The sequence below is a fragment of the Prenolepis imparis genome, unplaced genomic scaffold, assembly GCF_030444845.1.
Source record: "Prenolepis imparis isolate NDT839.2.m4 unplaced genomic scaffold, iyPreImpa1.0 SCAF_8, whole genome shotgun sequence".
Lineage (NCBI taxonomy): Eukaryota > Metazoa > Arthropoda > Insecta > Hymenoptera > Formicidae > Prenolepis > Prenolepis imparis.
The window spans coordinates 16,394,881-16,412,040 of record NW_028141166.1 but is presented as its reverse complement, the minus strand read 5'-3'; the positions used below and the strand labels follow the sequence as shown (position 1 = coordinate 16,412,040).

General features: G+C 28.4%; 2 protein-coding genes across 10 annotated transcripts in view; both read left to right on the top strand.

Annotated features, from left to right (window-relative positions):
* Window positions 1-1,151: 1,151 nt before the first annotated feature.
* On the top strand, window positions 1,152-7,316 carry LOC145939668 (nose resistant to fluoxetine protein 6-like). The gene is made up of 11 exons (XM_083044142.1): window positions 1,152-1,541; window positions 3,397-3,626; window positions 3,702-3,919; window positions 4,290-4,560; window positions 5,074-5,234; window positions 5,403-5,571; window positions 5,647-5,843; window positions 6,028-6,166; window positions 6,246-6,441; window positions 6,757-6,899; window positions 7,043-7,316. The coding sequence occupies exons 1-11, from the start codon at window positions 1,214-1,216 to the stop codon at window positions 7,175-7,177; spliced, it is 2,187 nt and encodes a 728-aa protein (XP_082900268.1). The 5' UTR covers window positions 1,152-1,213; the 3' UTR covers window positions 7,178-7,316.
* Window positions 7,317-8,540: 1,224 nt separating this feature from the next.
* Hrb27c (Heterogeneous nuclear ribonucleoprotein at 27C) overlaps window positions 8,541-17,160 on the top strand; it is a 58,233-nt gene continuing 49,613 nt past the window's right edge. For 4 of the 9 annotated variants that reach the window (XM_083044311.1, XM_083044310.1, XM_083044313.1 and 1 more), the window contains exons 1-6: window positions 8,542-8,721; window positions 10,313-10,520; window positions 10,731-10,917; window positions 13,508-13,590; window positions 14,256-14,646; window positions 16,726-16,926. In XM_083044311.1, the coding sequence (XP_082900437.1) occupies window positions 8,684-8,721; window positions 10,313-10,520; window positions 10,731-10,917; window positions 13,508-13,590; window positions 14,256-14,646; window positions 16,726-16,926 (1,108 nt within the window). In that variant the 5' untranslated portion in view covers window positions 8,542-8,683. Of the gene's footprint in view, window positions 8,722-10,312; window positions 10,521-10,730; window positions 10,918-13,507; window positions 13,591-14,255; window positions 14,647-16,725; window positions 16,927-17,160 lie in introns of all 9 variants that reach the window. The other 5 variants (XM_083044307.1, XM_083044314.1, XM_083044309.1 and 2 more) reach the window with 4 other exon arrangements.

The following is a 17,160-nucleotide window of genomic DNA, read 5'->3' as shown; positions in this document are numbered from 1 at the left end:
TATTTTATTGCATTATTGCTGCAATGTGTTATCAATATTTCTGAAAGCGGATGACATATTTTACCGTTGCTGCAATCTTGCACCAATCCTGAAGCAACATTTCACAATGTTTATGCAATGTTTAGTATTGCAATGAAATGTTGCCACAATGTTGCTGCAACCTTGTTGTGCTGTATGGGTTTACTGAAAGAGAGTCCTTCAAAGAGAGAATAAATAATTTTAGCTTTCTTTCTCTCTCTCTCTCTCTCTCTCTCTCTCTCTCTCTCTCTCTCTCTCTCTAACATAAAGTAGAATAATTTCCATTTTTGTAAGATGAATTCGAAAGATGCGAAATTAAATACGTTATGCAATTTAAATTACGATATGAATAACAAAATATTTGTGTTTTGTCATCTGAAAAAAATAATTTATTAAAATTTTATTTGTTATTTTAATTAGTGGTTTATTGATGTTTTCTGAAGCGAGAATATAATATATATATATATACATATATATATATTTATTACGATGAATAACAATATTAATGTGTTATCACACAATATTAATGACCTCTCTCGACATTTTTGCTGAAGAAAAATCGTCTCCAAATGATCCCAGGAATCTGCACACGAATTTAGTCCCCATCATTCTGGGACACCCTGTATATATTCAGATGACAACACATTAATATTGTTATTCATCGTAATAAATATATATATATATATATATTAAGAAATATTTTTATCGGCTCTCAGTATTTAATAACTAAATGTGATTCTTAAAATCGGCCTAAGAGCCAAGCACGAAAATTAATTCTAATTTTTCGGAACGGTATCTCTTGGTTTGAGATTACTAAGTTCCATCAAATTAATAATCCTCGAATTTAGAATATATATATATATACATATATTCGAATTTAGAATATATATATATATACATATATTCTCGCTTCAGAAAACATATCTCTCAATAAAATTAATAAAATTGTAATAAATTATTTTTTTCAGATGACAAAACATTATTATTGTTATTCATATCGTAATAATTCACCTTACCCCACTACACCATAGAGAGCCAGTTACCTAATATATATATATATATATATATATATATTAGGTAACTGGCTCTCTATGGTGTAGTGGGGTAAGGTGAATAAATATAAGTAGACATAAACAAAGCTACAAGCTTTTAGTTTATCGCTGTTCGTTCATCGCAGACAATCATTTGTTTGATAATGTTCAAACAAACTGTGCTAATTTCCGTTAGCACATTATTGTTGAGAGTATCAAGCAGCTTTGTGGACCAAAGCCATGCCGCATCAGAACAATGGACATTTAATGAAAAAAATTCTTTCGATCAGGCGGACCTAAGCAATATTTTAAATGGCGATGGTTGTAATAATAAACAGTGTTTCGCAAATACGGAATCGTTAAATCCTATCAATCTACCGTTGTTACCTATAATCTTCGCTCAGTCCGACGATTTGCCAAATGGAAAATGTAAAGAAGACGCACAACGATTTTTAAATGAATTGCAAAATGGTACTCTGTGGGCTGTGCAAAGTAAGTAAACTATCGAAAATTACAATTATTTAAAAACTAGATGATTAGATGATTATTTCAAAAGATAAACTCATAGATGATTATTTCAAAAGATATTATATAAATATATTCTTCTCAAAATTATATATATATATATTCTTCTTTAAATATTATACGGGAAAAAAAGAGAGACTATATGTTATATTTAATTAATATAAATAATTTGTAACGCGTTTTATACATTTTCGTATCTCTAATATCTGTTTTAAAAAAAGTATTTTAATCAAATTTTATTATATTGTCTTTTTGATTTGCTTTCTCGTTGTTTTATTTTCATGCTGCGAGCAATTATTAGTACAAAGATTATATATATATATATTTCGACAAATCTTATGGATTAATAATTGTGAACAATTTGTAATCAATTTGTAATCAATTTGTAATCAATTGTGTGAGCAATTTTATTCTTTAACGACGAGTTTAATATTGATTAATTTGACAACATAATATGCAATATAGATTATTGTTTTTTCTTTTCTTTTTTCTTGAATATTTAATTTTTTATTGCGCGCGTTTTTCATCTCTATATATAGATCTAGAATGATGTAACATTTCGGAGCATTAAGATCTTCCCATAAACTTAATCAAATTTTTTTGTAATATTTAAAAAACATATATTATCGCTTAAACACTAGTTTAACTACTTCATCTTGTGAAAAAAAATCTGTAAACAGAAGGAATCTATAAACCGCATGTCATAAACTCTCTGGGAATGCGGAAGGCATTATTATTCTCGCGTACCCACAAGTACAATCAGGTGGTTTTAGTCTTAAATTTTAAGTAATAATCAAGATGTATGAGCAGACATGTTAGAAATTTACATTCCATTTTAATTTATGATGATTGTTATTGAGAATATGCGCGGTTACATCTAAAAAAAGCAGTATCCGTACATAACGAATTAAAAAACAAAATAAAAATATAAAATAAAATATAAAAATTATATTCACGAGATATATAATCAGAGTTAAAAATTTCAAATTTTTTATAAAAAATAATAATCAAATTATATATGAGTGTATATACATGTCAGAAATTTACAATTTTAATTTATGATGATTGCTATATTGTCTATAGCTAAAAAGTATTACGCACGTAACTATATATAACTAAAAAACAAAACATTAGTTGAATAATAAAAATATTAAATAAGCTATAAAAATTAATAGATGAGTGATTGTTATGCGTACATATATATGTATACATGCGTGTTTGTATATGCATAATATAATCTTTAATTTAGATCGTTCATTAGCCCTGAAGCGCTTTTATTTATTATTTTAATATTTTCGCGTTAGAATTTTTGGTAATTCTGTACACAAAATATCTCATTTGACTTTTGATAAAGCAGTAAAATTTTATTCGCGAAATTATTTATTTCTATTAACCATGTTATAAAAATGTTATAAAAATTTAAAGTGTTGCAAAACATTCTAAAAACAAATTAAAAATATAGTAGCGAAACTGTTTTTATTATTTTTACAACTTTTTAGAAAAGTCTCTGACTCAGAATTATTCCTTTTTTAATTTTATTATAATTTCTTTTAATTATATATATATTATGTTTTTTTTATTATGAGGAAGAATTATGAAACTTGATAAAAATAGTTTTGCTATTTGAATCATTAATTTTTTATTTAGTTTTTAATAAAACATTTCTTAAATATACAATTAACGAATCTATATCAAAACAGGAACAAATAATGTGTGTATCACAAAGTTATATGCTTTAGTAAAAATAAAAAAGTATCGATATGCAACACGCAACACACATATGCATATACAATAGATTTTATCATATAAAATTTTGTTTTAGTGTTCGATTCTTCATCGAAATATCCTGATGGCGTATTATACGGTCACACAAAACATTTAGGTAATTTTGATGAATGTTACAATTTGAATATTGATGCCGGGGAAGTTGAAAATGCAGTTGCTGGCAGATATTGTTTAGTCGATCTTGAATATAAAAGGAAAGATGGATCGATTTCTCATAAACAAACCATGGATTATAACCCAAATGAATCTTTTTGGGATGCAGTAGAGGTATATTATAATATATTATTATATTATTATTATTATATATAATTAGTTTTATGTATATTATGGTGATGTATACAGGAACGAGGAAATACTCACCGCATTCGTCGCTATTTCTTGCAATTAGCCCTATGTGTACCATCAACATGTAGTGCAGAAGATGTAGAAACAGCTTTAAAAAGGCCTCTGCAAAAGATCGGTGCAAATAATAATATTAATATAGAGACTGCCGTTCAGATAAATTTTTGCCAAACGATTGATGAAGCGCCTAAATTTACTCTCGCTGCAACAATATATTGGTGAGTGATATTAAGAATGCAAGTTTAAGAGATTTGTCATATAAAAACAATCATTATTTTTGCTTAAAACAATTAAAAATATTCAGATTTTACATGAGTTATTTCTGTCGTTTTCTTTTTCTTTGTTAATTCCTCTTGTTCTCTTTTTTAAAATTATTTTATCACATGTATATCTTTCGTAATAAAAGTATGTTGTATAATAATAGTACCTATTTTTGCATAATAAAGCAAAAAAATATAATTCATTATATTATAAAAATAAAAATAAAAAATTAATAATTAATTATATATAAATTTAATTGTTGCTAAGTAAGTTATACATTTTAAAATAATACTATGTGTTGTGATACATCTCTATAATCTTTTTCAGTATCATACTACTAAGCTTGGTGATTGTGATACTCGTCAGTACTTGGTATGAGAATGAATTAAGTAGCGGAAGTGCATCAACTTTTCGAAGTGCATTACTTTGTTTCTCACTTCGAAGAAATTTTAAAAGTGTTCTTCAAGTAAATTATTCAAATCCGGGACTCGACAGCATACACTTTGTACGATTTTTCTTGTCACTAGTTGTACTAAATGGACATCGAGTGATACAATATTATGCTAATCCGACGGTTAATGTCATAGATTTTGAAAGAGTAAGTATTGCATTTTTTAATGGACATATTATAATATAATAGAAGCAATAATATATACTTCTACATAATATTCTTAATATTTTGTATTTGGTATGTCGTTTTATTTTATCAATATTAAATAAAAGGCTAAGTGTGCATGAAGAAAAACTATGATATCATATAATATATAAATATTATTTTCGAGATCATCCTTGCGAATTTTTGTGTTCAAAACTCACTGAAAAGATTTTTTGTATTGTGTGCAAATTTTTAGTGTCCATGATTATATAACATTTAAATATTTATAATATAATATATATTTAAAATTATGTTCTAGAACATTAATTATATTTTGTTTTATTGAACAAAAATAGACCTGCATTTTTGATTTGATTTATTTGTAAATATCTCTCTTCATTCGCTTAGCCTTTAATTTTATATTTGAAAAAGGCTGGCTCTTAATTATTAAAACAGTTTATTGATTAATGTTTGACTAAAGTTTAACTTGTAAATTTAATAATATCTTTTTTGTAGTTATTTTCTCTACCGGTAATAGCCTTTTATTTAAATGGAAAAGTTGTGATAGACATGTTTTTTGCTTTGGGTGCTCTTCTAGTCACATATCATATGTTAGCGGATCTAGATCGAAGGAAGCAATTCAATTTTTTCAATGATATTATAACAAGATATTTGAGGTAAAAATTAAAATAATAATTAAATATTAAATATATATTAATATCAATAATTAAATATTATATAATTAGATAATAATTAAATATATTAAGATTATAAATTTAGCATCTAAAGAGTCATATCATATTGTGTGATTCTATTAAAATATATTTTGATTTATAAATTAATAGATTAACACCATCCTATGCCATAATAATCTTCTTCCATGCTTGGATTTTACCGCTTCTTGGTTCGGGACCCTTTTGGAAGCAAGAAATCGTACAAGAAGGCAAGGAATGTTCCACTAATTGGTGGGCAAATCTATTGTACATTAACAATTATGCAAAACCAACAGAAATGGTAAGATTTAAGATTAATTAAACATATACAGGTAAAGAATTTGTGAACATTATCTGTCTTTCTTTTTTGTTTTAGTGTATGTTTCAAACGTGGTATTTATCCGTCGATTTCCAGTTATTTATTCTTAGCCAATTTGTAATTTACGCATTTTGGTGTATGCCTCGTAAAATTGGATATCCTTTTCTCGGAATACTAACAATCATCAGCTGTGCTATACCGTTTTTCATAACATATTCATACGGTGTACCGCCTGTTTTTCTGTTTACGCTGCGGTAAGTTATGCATTTATTATTTACATATATTAGCGTGTTTCGTGAAATAGCGTATATATTTATAGCATTATATAAATAAAAAAATATATATATTTATTTATTTATTAAAAGATATACCTTTCATTAGATACAGAGATGAGTGTCTATATTTTTATATTTTATTAAATTATAATAATTCTTTTAGTGTGCAACACTTCAGCGATACACCGTATTTTGCGTCAAATTATATTCAGACGTATATGCGCTTTATTGCATATCTTGTTGGTATAACCGCGGGTGCAATACTTCACGATCATAGAGGAATAAAACGGGAAATATCGACAGTATGTTATATTATTTTTTATCGATATTTACTTTTGAATCAATTACACATGCCGATTCATCATATTTTATATTTTATAGTTCTGGTCGCATGTATTGGTCTTAATATTGCCTCTAACTATGGCTGTCACATTTCAATTGTGGACGCATAGATTTTTTATGCCATATTTCAAGGGGTCACCTTTAGAAGGCGGATTTTGTTCATTTTATCAGAAACTACTATTTGCTGTTTGCACTTGTGCTACAATAGTTGTACTATCCCTTGACAGTCGTTTAAGTATGTATATAATCGAAACAGTTTAATACTAATTAACCATAATTAACACTTTGTGAATTAAAAATGTTTAATTGTGTTGCATTTATAGTAAAGAAATATTATAAAAAATTAATAATTATAATCTCAAGTTGATTTAAAAAATTGCAATATTTATATATAATTTATAATAAAAATCATTAATTTTTTTCAAGACGATAAAAATACATATATTTAACATATTTTTAAAAATATAAATTATATATTTTTCACACAAAGTGTTGATATTAAAAGATTATTGTTTTATTTTAATTTTTTAATATATTTCTTTTTTAATAGCATTTTACCACAAATTTTTGACACCTAGTTGGGTCCAAATATTAGGAAAATTAACTTATGGAGTTTTCCTTGTCAGTGATATATTTCACATTTATAACAATGGACGAAGAAGAAATCCTAGGATGTTTTCAATTTATGATGTGGTACGTATATGAGAATTCTTTTCTATTTTATAAGGTTGCAATCGTATACTAATCGTGTTTTTTTTTGCATATTATCCATTTAAACAATAATCTTACAAATATAGCTGTTATTATATATATTTAGAAGAATTTTCTTCGTCTAGATATGGGATTCTATTCCAGACACAGTCTCTTCCTTTTTGGTTGCTTTAATTCTTACATTATGTGTCGAGATACCATTTAGAAAATTAACACAGGTATTTCTTCCTGGAAAAAAAACTGCCCCGCAAAAAAAGTAAATAAGTACTTATAATAAAAATACTTTCTGCGATTATTTCTGATTTTTAAATAGTATAATATATAAAGATGTATATGTATTATGTTACTATTAAACAGTTAAATGCTCTGATTAAATAATAAATTACTTACAAAATCTTATGTGTGATGTATAATCTAGTAAATATTTCTTGTACTCTAGCAATATTTCATTTTTTTGAAAACTTTTTCAATACATCAGGTTAAATCAGCTAATAATAAACTAGTTGCTGTTGTGTTTATTTCAATTTCTTATATATTTCTATTATAGACGGTCATCATCGCGTGTAATAAATAATAATTTAATTTTAATAATTTAAGATTTATATGTTCTATAAAATTAAAAGATCAAGAATATGTAATTGAAATTATATATATATTATATTAATAATATGAAATATATGTATATATTTTATATTATCGTGTAATATTTAATGCAATTTAAGGCATTCAATCGTGTTTTATGTAGAAGAATTTAATTGTATATGTCTGGCTAAAATTTTTTTCATATTATCTCATATATGTAATAATTTTTACTAAATGGATCAGCTTGGACAAATATATCGCACGAGCTGAAGTCAGCTGGCGAAAGCAAGACGCAATCAAATTTCCCTCCATTGCAGTGTTACCACATCACTTTGCTCGTATGGTTAAAAAAGACATTGCTGCCACACGCTTTATAGTCGCCTCTTGTATTTACGAGAACTACATTCTCAGCGGTTAGTTTTCACCGATATTGATATATTCTTTATCTGCTTATCTGGAAATTTGCATAAAAAATATTCGGTTGTGAGATCTCAGAGAGAGAGAGAAAGCTCTTCCAGAAAACTGTGACGCAGCACGCTTGGCGCATAGTGCACGACGACAGATCGTTGAACTCCAAATAACCGACGTGTTCAAGTAACCTTTTAACATTCGTGCTCTCGATACGTAAATATAAGATAGTTTCGAATTCACAAGTCGTTATTCGCGAGTGTGCAACGAATATATGGCATAGATATCGGACAGGATATAGGCACGTTACGAATGAATATTGTTCCTCGCAGAGTCGTACATAATGAATAAGGGACGATACAATTCTGTGCCTATAGTATGGTAAAAATTAATATATATATATATATTTCTTTTTTTTTCATTTATATGTACATTTATTCATCGATTCATACGAAGTCGCGTTTCTTTCGCAATAAGACGCGATTATTGTCGGATCGAGAATGTAATTTATCGAAAATTAAATAAATTCGAATTTTTTGGACACCGAAGGTGCCACACCGGTCGGGAGTCGAGACGCTCCTGCGCGATCGGACCCTGATTTGACTAGCGGCGCATCGTGACGGCGGAAGTGACGCGCGTCGCTTCGTTACGTTTACATTCTGTTCTCGACGTCGCGTTGTGCGAAGCCATTACCCTCGTCCGCGCTAAAGCATCGTGCCATATTTCCACTCGCGCCCTAAAATAGACAGCATTCTCGTAGTTTTAAGTGAAATATTATGAGAGTGAAGACCGAAATGGACGACGACGAAAAGGGGTGAGTAGCCGTTCTTGTTACATCGCGGCCGCGACCACTCGGTAGCCAGAGTTGCTCGCGGAAAAAGAGAACCGTGTCCCGAGTTGGCGGGGCCATCATTTTCGTCGCGCGAGAGCTCCATTTTCTCCTCACTCGACCATTTTTCCGCTCGATCCTTCTACTCTCGCCTTCCCGGTTCGATCCTCGTCGTTTCGATATCCTCGTTCCTGCCACCGAAAGCCCGAATAGGCCTTCGCCGAGACGAGAGAGATGCGCTGGCCTTTTCTCTCTCTCTCTCTCTCTCTCTCTCTCTCTCTCTCTCTCTCTCTCTCTCTCTCTCTCTCTCTCTCTCTTTCTCTCTTTTTTTTCCTCGTGATGATGCGTGACTCCACTTCGTGAGATTCGCCGGTTAGAGTTGACTCGGCATATTCGCGCCCTCCGGTTTCGTTCAATCTTGCTCCGAATCTTCTCTGAATAATATCGTGCGAAAATCTGGAGTCCCCTCCCCCTTTTCCCTCCCCTATATCACTCGCACATTCTTTTATGGCAGCATCGCGAAAGCGGTCTCGCTCGCGTTCGCAGGCTATTCGATTCTCTATTTTTACGCTCTAATTCCCGATAGATTAGGTGCTTGCTCGTCTCTGGAGGAGTTCTGTGCCTCTTGATTAAATGTTGATGTAATTAACATGTATGTAACGTAATATACATCTAGATATCTATTGAAGTGACTTTTGGGTTTGAGTTTTTAAAATAGTTGGCAGAGAGATGCAGATATCAATTGTAATTTTAATATTTGTATTCATTATTGATGTATTTTTGTTTCATATAAGCAGCGTATACATATATTTGTACTTTTTTCTTTTTTCAGGGAAGGTAACACACACACATTCGTTTTCAAAAATTATATTTGAAACTGAAAAATTTTGTTAAATAATATTTTTATTAAATTTTAGGATACACATGTATACATAAAATATGAAACATGCTTACTTTTTAAAATATTTATTTTTACATATTTATATTTGCGTGTGTGTATATATACATATATATCATATTTTGATTTAAATTATTACAGTTTTTTAATTGCTACATTCTATAAGATCTTTATACATTTATACAATAGATATATTTATTATTTAATATATATGAGTTTGAGAAAATGTAAAAATAAAGCCCATATATTCCTTTTTTTTTATTATTAATTACTATTAATTATTTCTTACAAAAGTTCAAATTAAAAATTAAATCAAGTCATATATTCTGTAAGAAAATTTTTGCTCTATAACCTCTGTAGCTTTGTAACGCTTTAGCTCTTTCTTTTTTGCCCTACAGTGCTATAGAGCTTATAGAGATGCAGCGTTAAAGAGCATTTTTACAGAATAGACCCATAAAACTTATTTCTCTTTATCTAAAAATATTTCCTTTTATGAAAAGATAAAAGTATTGAAAAATATGACTCAAGCTTCACAAAATATTTTTCTATCGAGATAAGCACTCAAATGAATTTCGAAGAGTTATAATGATATCATGCAGTTGTTATAGATTTACTCGTGTAGTGATTACTCTTTAAATTATGTAATGCATATATTAAAGAAATTCTTTCTTGTTTCAGTAAATTGTTCGTTGGTGGGTTATCATGGGAAACAACCCAAGAGAATCTCCAACGTTACTTTGGCCGTTATGGCGAAGTCATCGATTGCGTTGTTATGAAAAACAGCGAATCTGGGCGCAGTCGAGGTTTTGGATTTGTAACATTTAGCGATCCCGCTAATGTTTCTTTAGTTCTCCAAAATGGTCCTCATCAACTTGACGGACGTACGGTATGTAATGACGTTTTGATATAGATATAGATTTTTTTTTTTTTTTTTTTTTTTTTGGGGGAAAACATTTTCTCTGTAAACTAAATTTACAAAATAGATTGCTGAATAGCATATTTAATTGCAATTACACAAGATTAAGACAATTAAGATTATACATACATGAGTGTGAAAGTTAAATAAAACATGTTTTGTTGATGTTTTATATTACAGATTGATCCAAAACCATGTAATCCACGCACTCTTCAGAAGCCAAAACGTAGTGGTGGTTTTCCAAAAGTTTTTCTTGGTGGGTTGCCAAGTAATGTGACGGAGACTGACTTAAGGTCCTATTTCACCCGCTTTGGCAAAGTCATGGAAGTGGTTATAATGTACGATCAGGAGAAGAAGAAATCCAGAGGTAAGTGTAAATTGACTTTTATATCAAGATATGCTAATTGATACATTATGTTTGATGGTTTTCACATCATTATTTAAATATTTTTCTATTAGTATTACATATATTCGATTCTTTTTCTTTTTTGGTAGAAAATTATTTTGTGCTTTTTTAAACAAATATTAGTTTCAAATTGTGTTTTTTTCAATATTGTATATATTTTAAGAATAAATTGTGAAAACTATTGAACAATATATTAAAACAGCTATAGAATAAGTTAAACCTTTTCGTAATCTTTATAATATTATCAAACTTATAGTCAGAATTCTTGAATTCTTTTTTCTAGAAGAAATAACATATAAGAGATTCCATATTTATTTCATACATTCTAAATCTATAATAGATGTATTAAATTATATGTGTAACATAATTTAAAATAATTTTATTGTACACATATGCAGAATTAATATGAATGTGAAAGAAATTAAATATTTTTTGGTTAATTTTGGTTAATTAAAGATAATTTTGTAAAAGTACAAGCTTTTTTCATCAAAAATTCTGACTTTATTGCAGTACATTCATTATTATCGTATTATTATCGTATAATAAAAAGTGATATTAAGATCTCAATAAGAGTTAACAATTTTTAATATTTTAAGCAGTTTATTTTCTCTAATTGTAAGATTAAATAATACAATTTAAAATTATCTAATATTGCGCAATTATTTATGATATTCAGATTTAATTTTTCTTTTGTAATATATCTTGTTCTTTTGCGAGGATTACGTTACACGTTGTGATACTTTACATTAATTAAATAATGCAATTTATATATAATGCGTTTTGGCTAAGTTTTATTAAATATAAGGCTATCAAATTATGCTATTGTAAGTTATACATAGCTTAAGTTTGCTATGTAATTAGTAAGCGATCCCACTTTTGTTAGATATTATGCATTTAATATCGTGCTTTGAAATAATTCATTTATGTAATTATATTTTCATTTATAATTATTCATATATAGAGTTGTAATTATTTATATTAAATTTATAAAATATAGTCTAAAAGGAAAAAAGTAACGTATTAATAATATAAATAATATAATAATAATGTATTTTAAAATAAAACTAAACGAATAAATTTATATTTATAGCTGGAAACTATTGGCTAAGCATCACTATTGTACTTACAAATAAGGTTGTGACTAGTACTTTTGTTAGATTAGATACAAACATTTTCCAATTATTTTCAAATATTTTCCGGCTACATAATAGCTGTTTGTGTGTGTGTGGTGGTTGCATTCAAGAAGTTGACATTTGGCTTTGTGTATGTCTGCTTATTTTTCGGACTAAAATATTCTAATACTTTTATCGAGAAGCTTCTTAAAGTCAGCCATCATCAAAATTAGAAAGTATCTATCAAAATTAGAAAATAGAAAATATAAGCTATTAAATTTATTATCTTATAAAGAAGTGATACAACAAATGCATTCATTGTTTAATAATAATATATATTTTATTTGTCTGATAATGTACATTATATAATATTATGACATTTTATATTCAACATAAATTTCTCATGTTATCGACAGTGAATGCATTGAAAATGATTATTATAGTAACAGAATTTTTAATACACATACGCATGGATTATAAATTTAACACGAAATAATATTTAAGTTTAAATCTTTTTTTTTTATCAAAATTCTTATTATTTGCGGCTATTTATCAAAATTTTTGAATAATGTAGTTTATTTTAGATAATATTTATTATAAAGATTATAGATTATAGATTAAGAATTACAATTATCTCAGTTGTATAATGGTATTCATATTAATTACTAAAAATAAAAATAAAATTTTTAATTTTATAAGAAAAAATTGAGTACGTGTAACTTTCGAACTACATTATAAACATATTACAAAATATATATGTTATTATAGAGGTTTACATAATCTGGTACAATAATATATAATTTCTCGTATCGTAATTTTTCGCATTGTTTTAAATGTTTGTATCATTCAAAAAAATCTAATTAAAAAATCTAAGTTTAATTATAATGAAGAAAAAAGTCACAACGATATTTCTATCTTATTATAAGACATAATAAATTTGTTGAGAGGCGAGACAATGGACTCAGCCAATAGTTGTACGGCACTAAAATTTCTCTTTCTCAATTTCTTGTCTGTTTTTAACAGCTAGTCTTTTTTATAGAAATACATATATTAAATACATAAATTAATATTTTTTAACATACATAAATTAATATATTTTAACATTCTAAATTTATAAATGAATAAATTTCTAAAATAAATGAGAACAAAATTTTGTTTTGAATTGCATTGTATAATACTGTATTGATATATAACATGATGAGACATTATACACTCAATGTGGATTACTGAAAAATTTACATTGCGCAATATAAAAAGCGATTATTTTATTCAATAATATAAACGACAAAATTTATTACCGAATCAATATTATAAGACTGGACAATATAATTATCCTTTTGTGATTGCATATATTTTACACATTGTATTGTAAAAACTGCTTTCTCGCATTATTCTGGCGAGCATTTTTTTCATTATACTCTCTCACGTTTGGACGACAGGATTCGGCTTTCTCAGCTTCGAGGATGAAGAAGCAGTGGACAGATGCGTCGCGGAACATTTTGTCAACTTAAATGGAAAACAGGTATAACATACCAATACACCATCATCATGTAATCATGATGCTGCACAAGATCATATATTATCATGACATATGATCTTATGCAGTAAATAGAAAATAAGTATATGTATATGTACATTGTTAATATGTATTGTTTTCTTGAAATTAGAAATATTATATGTAGGAATTTTAGTCACATAAATTATTTATTCATTAATTACTATAATTACTATGATTAATTAATACGAATATTAGCATATATATAAAATCTATATATTGAATTGATAGGAAGATAACTAATTTTATAATTTGAATAGTATTAAGTGTGAACTGTTTTTAATATATTTATAATATAAGTATTGTTATTAAAACATGTTAATTTATGATATAAGTATACCGTTTAATTAATGACTTTCTATTTTATAGTTAGAATTAAATATTACTTTTATTTAAGAGATATGAACATTAATGTGCAGAATATTATATTAATTAATAGTAATTTATTAGCCTAAAACATATAATACTTCGTAAAGATAATTGTAAATGGTAATATATAATGCGCGTATACATATATTTTTAAATTTTATTTCAAAAATTTATTTTTAATGTAAATATAGAATCTTTTTATCGGTTTTGATAAAATAATCTGTACAATACACACACATTTACATGATATCTGTTCTTTTCAGGTTGAAATTAAACGCGCAGAACCACGGGACTCGTCAAGCAAAATGAACGATAGCCATCAGGGTCAGTGGGGCCCACCTCAACAGGGTGGCCCGCCGATGGGAATGGCCGGGAATATGGGGCCTATGGGTGGCCCTAACGGGCAAATGGGTGGCCCTATGATGGGAGGACCGATGGGTCCGCCTGGTAACATGATGCAACAATATCAGGGTTGGGGTACCAGTCCTCAAACCGGTGGATATGCAGGATATAGTACCCAGTATAATGCTCAAGGCTGGGGTGCGCCACCAGGACCGCCTCAGCAGCAACAAATCCCGCCGCCGCCACCGCATCAATGGGGTAGCAGCTATAATGTTCAACCTGCTGCAGCTACTCAGGGCTATGGAAGCTATGGTAATTTAGGAAAAAAATCCGAATATGTTTTCTCTCCTTCACTTTCACATTTTAAGTAAAGAATTTAATTAATTAATTAATTAATATTAATCTTTCAAGAATTTGATTGATTGATGCGTCGAAAAGTAATTCAACATTTTGCTCGATAAATTCAATAATAATATCTTGTTGAATGAGAGTTATACATATATATATATATATATATATATATATATATATTTTACAAAATTTTGATAATATATTTACAAAGAAAATCCGTTTCTCTCTCTATGTTTTTCCAATCTTTTTTGTTGATATAAAAATATTGACAATTGATATTTGAGCAAACAAGATAATCAAAGAGATTTTTATAAAAGAATTTATTATGTTCAACACATAATAATTTTCAATTTGTGTCAATTAGTAAATTAAAATTAAAAGGTCTTTATACATTAATTAATTAAAATTAAATTATTTAGAACTTCTAAACTTTTATGGCAAAATTGAAACACTATATTATGCTACATAAAATTATAGGACATAAATAGAAATTAGCAATATTATTGAAATATTCAGAAAATTATCTTATTTGTACAGTACAGGGTACATGAGAAAGTGAACGAGGTTGATATCAACTTTGCGTTGGAGAAATACAATGTGACTGATGTATATACGTAGTTAAAGCGCTACATTAAAAAGTTACAAATTTAATTTGATTTTTTCTAAATTATTAATCTCAAGTATCAACTTCGTTTATATCATGCTCAGGAATAGTAGCGATAAGGTCTTAGCTAAATATAACTTTAATCCTGTTCCACTCCCTTCCACCTCCATCCTGCTTGGAGAGGTTAGAAGAAGAAAGTAAAAGATAAGAACATGAGAAATCTACAATCGCAATATAATACGATTAATATGCACAATGCCCCCTGGAGGTTTATTTATTTTGAAAGAAAATACAGTAGGACAATTTTTACGCAAAGAAAGTTACAGTAATTATGTCAGTCCAGACTTATGTATTTTATTTATTATTATTCCATGACAAGTATAGATTGTAACTAATATAATAAAAGATAAGATAACAAGATACATAAATGTGTATGTATATATATATATATATATATATATATATATATATATAATGTATTTAAAAACTTGCGGATATTTTTTTATTTTCTAATGAATCGATTTTTGTAAGTTTTCTCGATTTTTCTTATTGTATATTTTTATAATTAATTATGTACATATATATATGTTTATAATTATGAAAAATATATATTGTAATTATAATTATTATACATTCTTTATTAATCTTAAATTTTGAATGAGACTTCAGCATTTAGTTTGGATTGACATAAAATATATTAAAACATAATACATATTTCGTATACATATTCGAAATATTGGACCTCATAATCTTATCTATGTTTATGCTTGATTCTCTTCAAGTTTAATCCTTTTTCACGTCTCTCTGTATTGAAGTTTACTTTCCCAGATTTTTATACAGATTCTGCTTTTACACTAAAACAGCATTTACAATTTTTTTCTACTTGTCTATAACATAAATTATCTCAAAGCACAAATTGCTGTGCTAAAAACAGTATGCTTGGTAGCGAATACTAACATTGGATATGATACTATGTTGTTTTCCATAGTCCATCCAATAAATATCATACTCATGTGTTATAAAATAAAAAGAAGCTACACATACACCCACACACACATATAAGCTATCATAATTAGATACCAGAATGTTGCACACAGCAGCATTTTCTGCGCAAAAGCAACTTTCACATACAATTATTATCATCATCTGTCTATCGCTTTCTTCTTCTTTTTCTTCTTCTTCTTCTTCTTCTTCTTCTTCTTCTTCTTCTTCTTTGTTCACACAATATTAAGAGAACCAAGCATGAACGTTTAAATCGTGCAAGAGATATTCTTACGCAACGCTGAAAAAAAAGACATATCTTAAGACACGTTTTTAACAAATTAGAGATAAAAATAATAATATAAATTAAAAGAGCGCTATAGAGCTATAAGAAAAGTGATTTGAGGTGTGACATGCGGTCGGTGACACGTGTTTTGTGTGGTTGATGATCGCAGGTGGGCCGGCGGCGGCCGCTTCAGGGGGCTACGGGCCCACGGCGGGTACTGGCGGGGCTGCGGGGGGTGGGCCCGGGGGTTCCTGGAGCTCCTGGAACATGCCACAGAATGGGCCCCCTCCTGGGACCCAGCCCCCACCCCAGCCCCCTCAGCCCAACTCCTCGCAGCCCAACTCCAACTCGAACCCCTCTGGCCCGCAGGGTGAGTCTTCAAGCTCAGTCAAACAACTCTCCTCTTTCCACCCTTTGGCATCGCAATTAGTTCCATTTGACCAAATTTTTGAACCTAGCTAAAGCAATATCTTTTTTTTTTTTTAGATCAATCTAATTTTATATGTCTAGTGCCTTCGGAAAGATTAATGCGCTTACAATGTATAGAATGTTTATCGCTATTTTTTTGTCCCTGATATATAATAGATTTTCTTCAGATCTCGCA

Bases quoted from the DNA above. Each gene is read 5' to 3' on its own strand.
- LOC145939668 (XM_083044142.1), top strand. From the start codon at position 1,214: ATGTTCAAACAAACTGTGCTAATTTCCGTTAGCACATTATTGTTGAGA. The intron at 3,920-4,289 runs GTGAGTGATATT...AATCTTTTTCAG, and splicing joins CTCGCTGCAACAATATATTG to TATCATACTACTAAGCTTGG. The intron at 6,900-7,042 runs GTACGTATATGA...TTCTTCGTCTAG, and splicing joins TGTTTTCAATTTATGATGTG to ATATGGGATTCTATTCCAGA.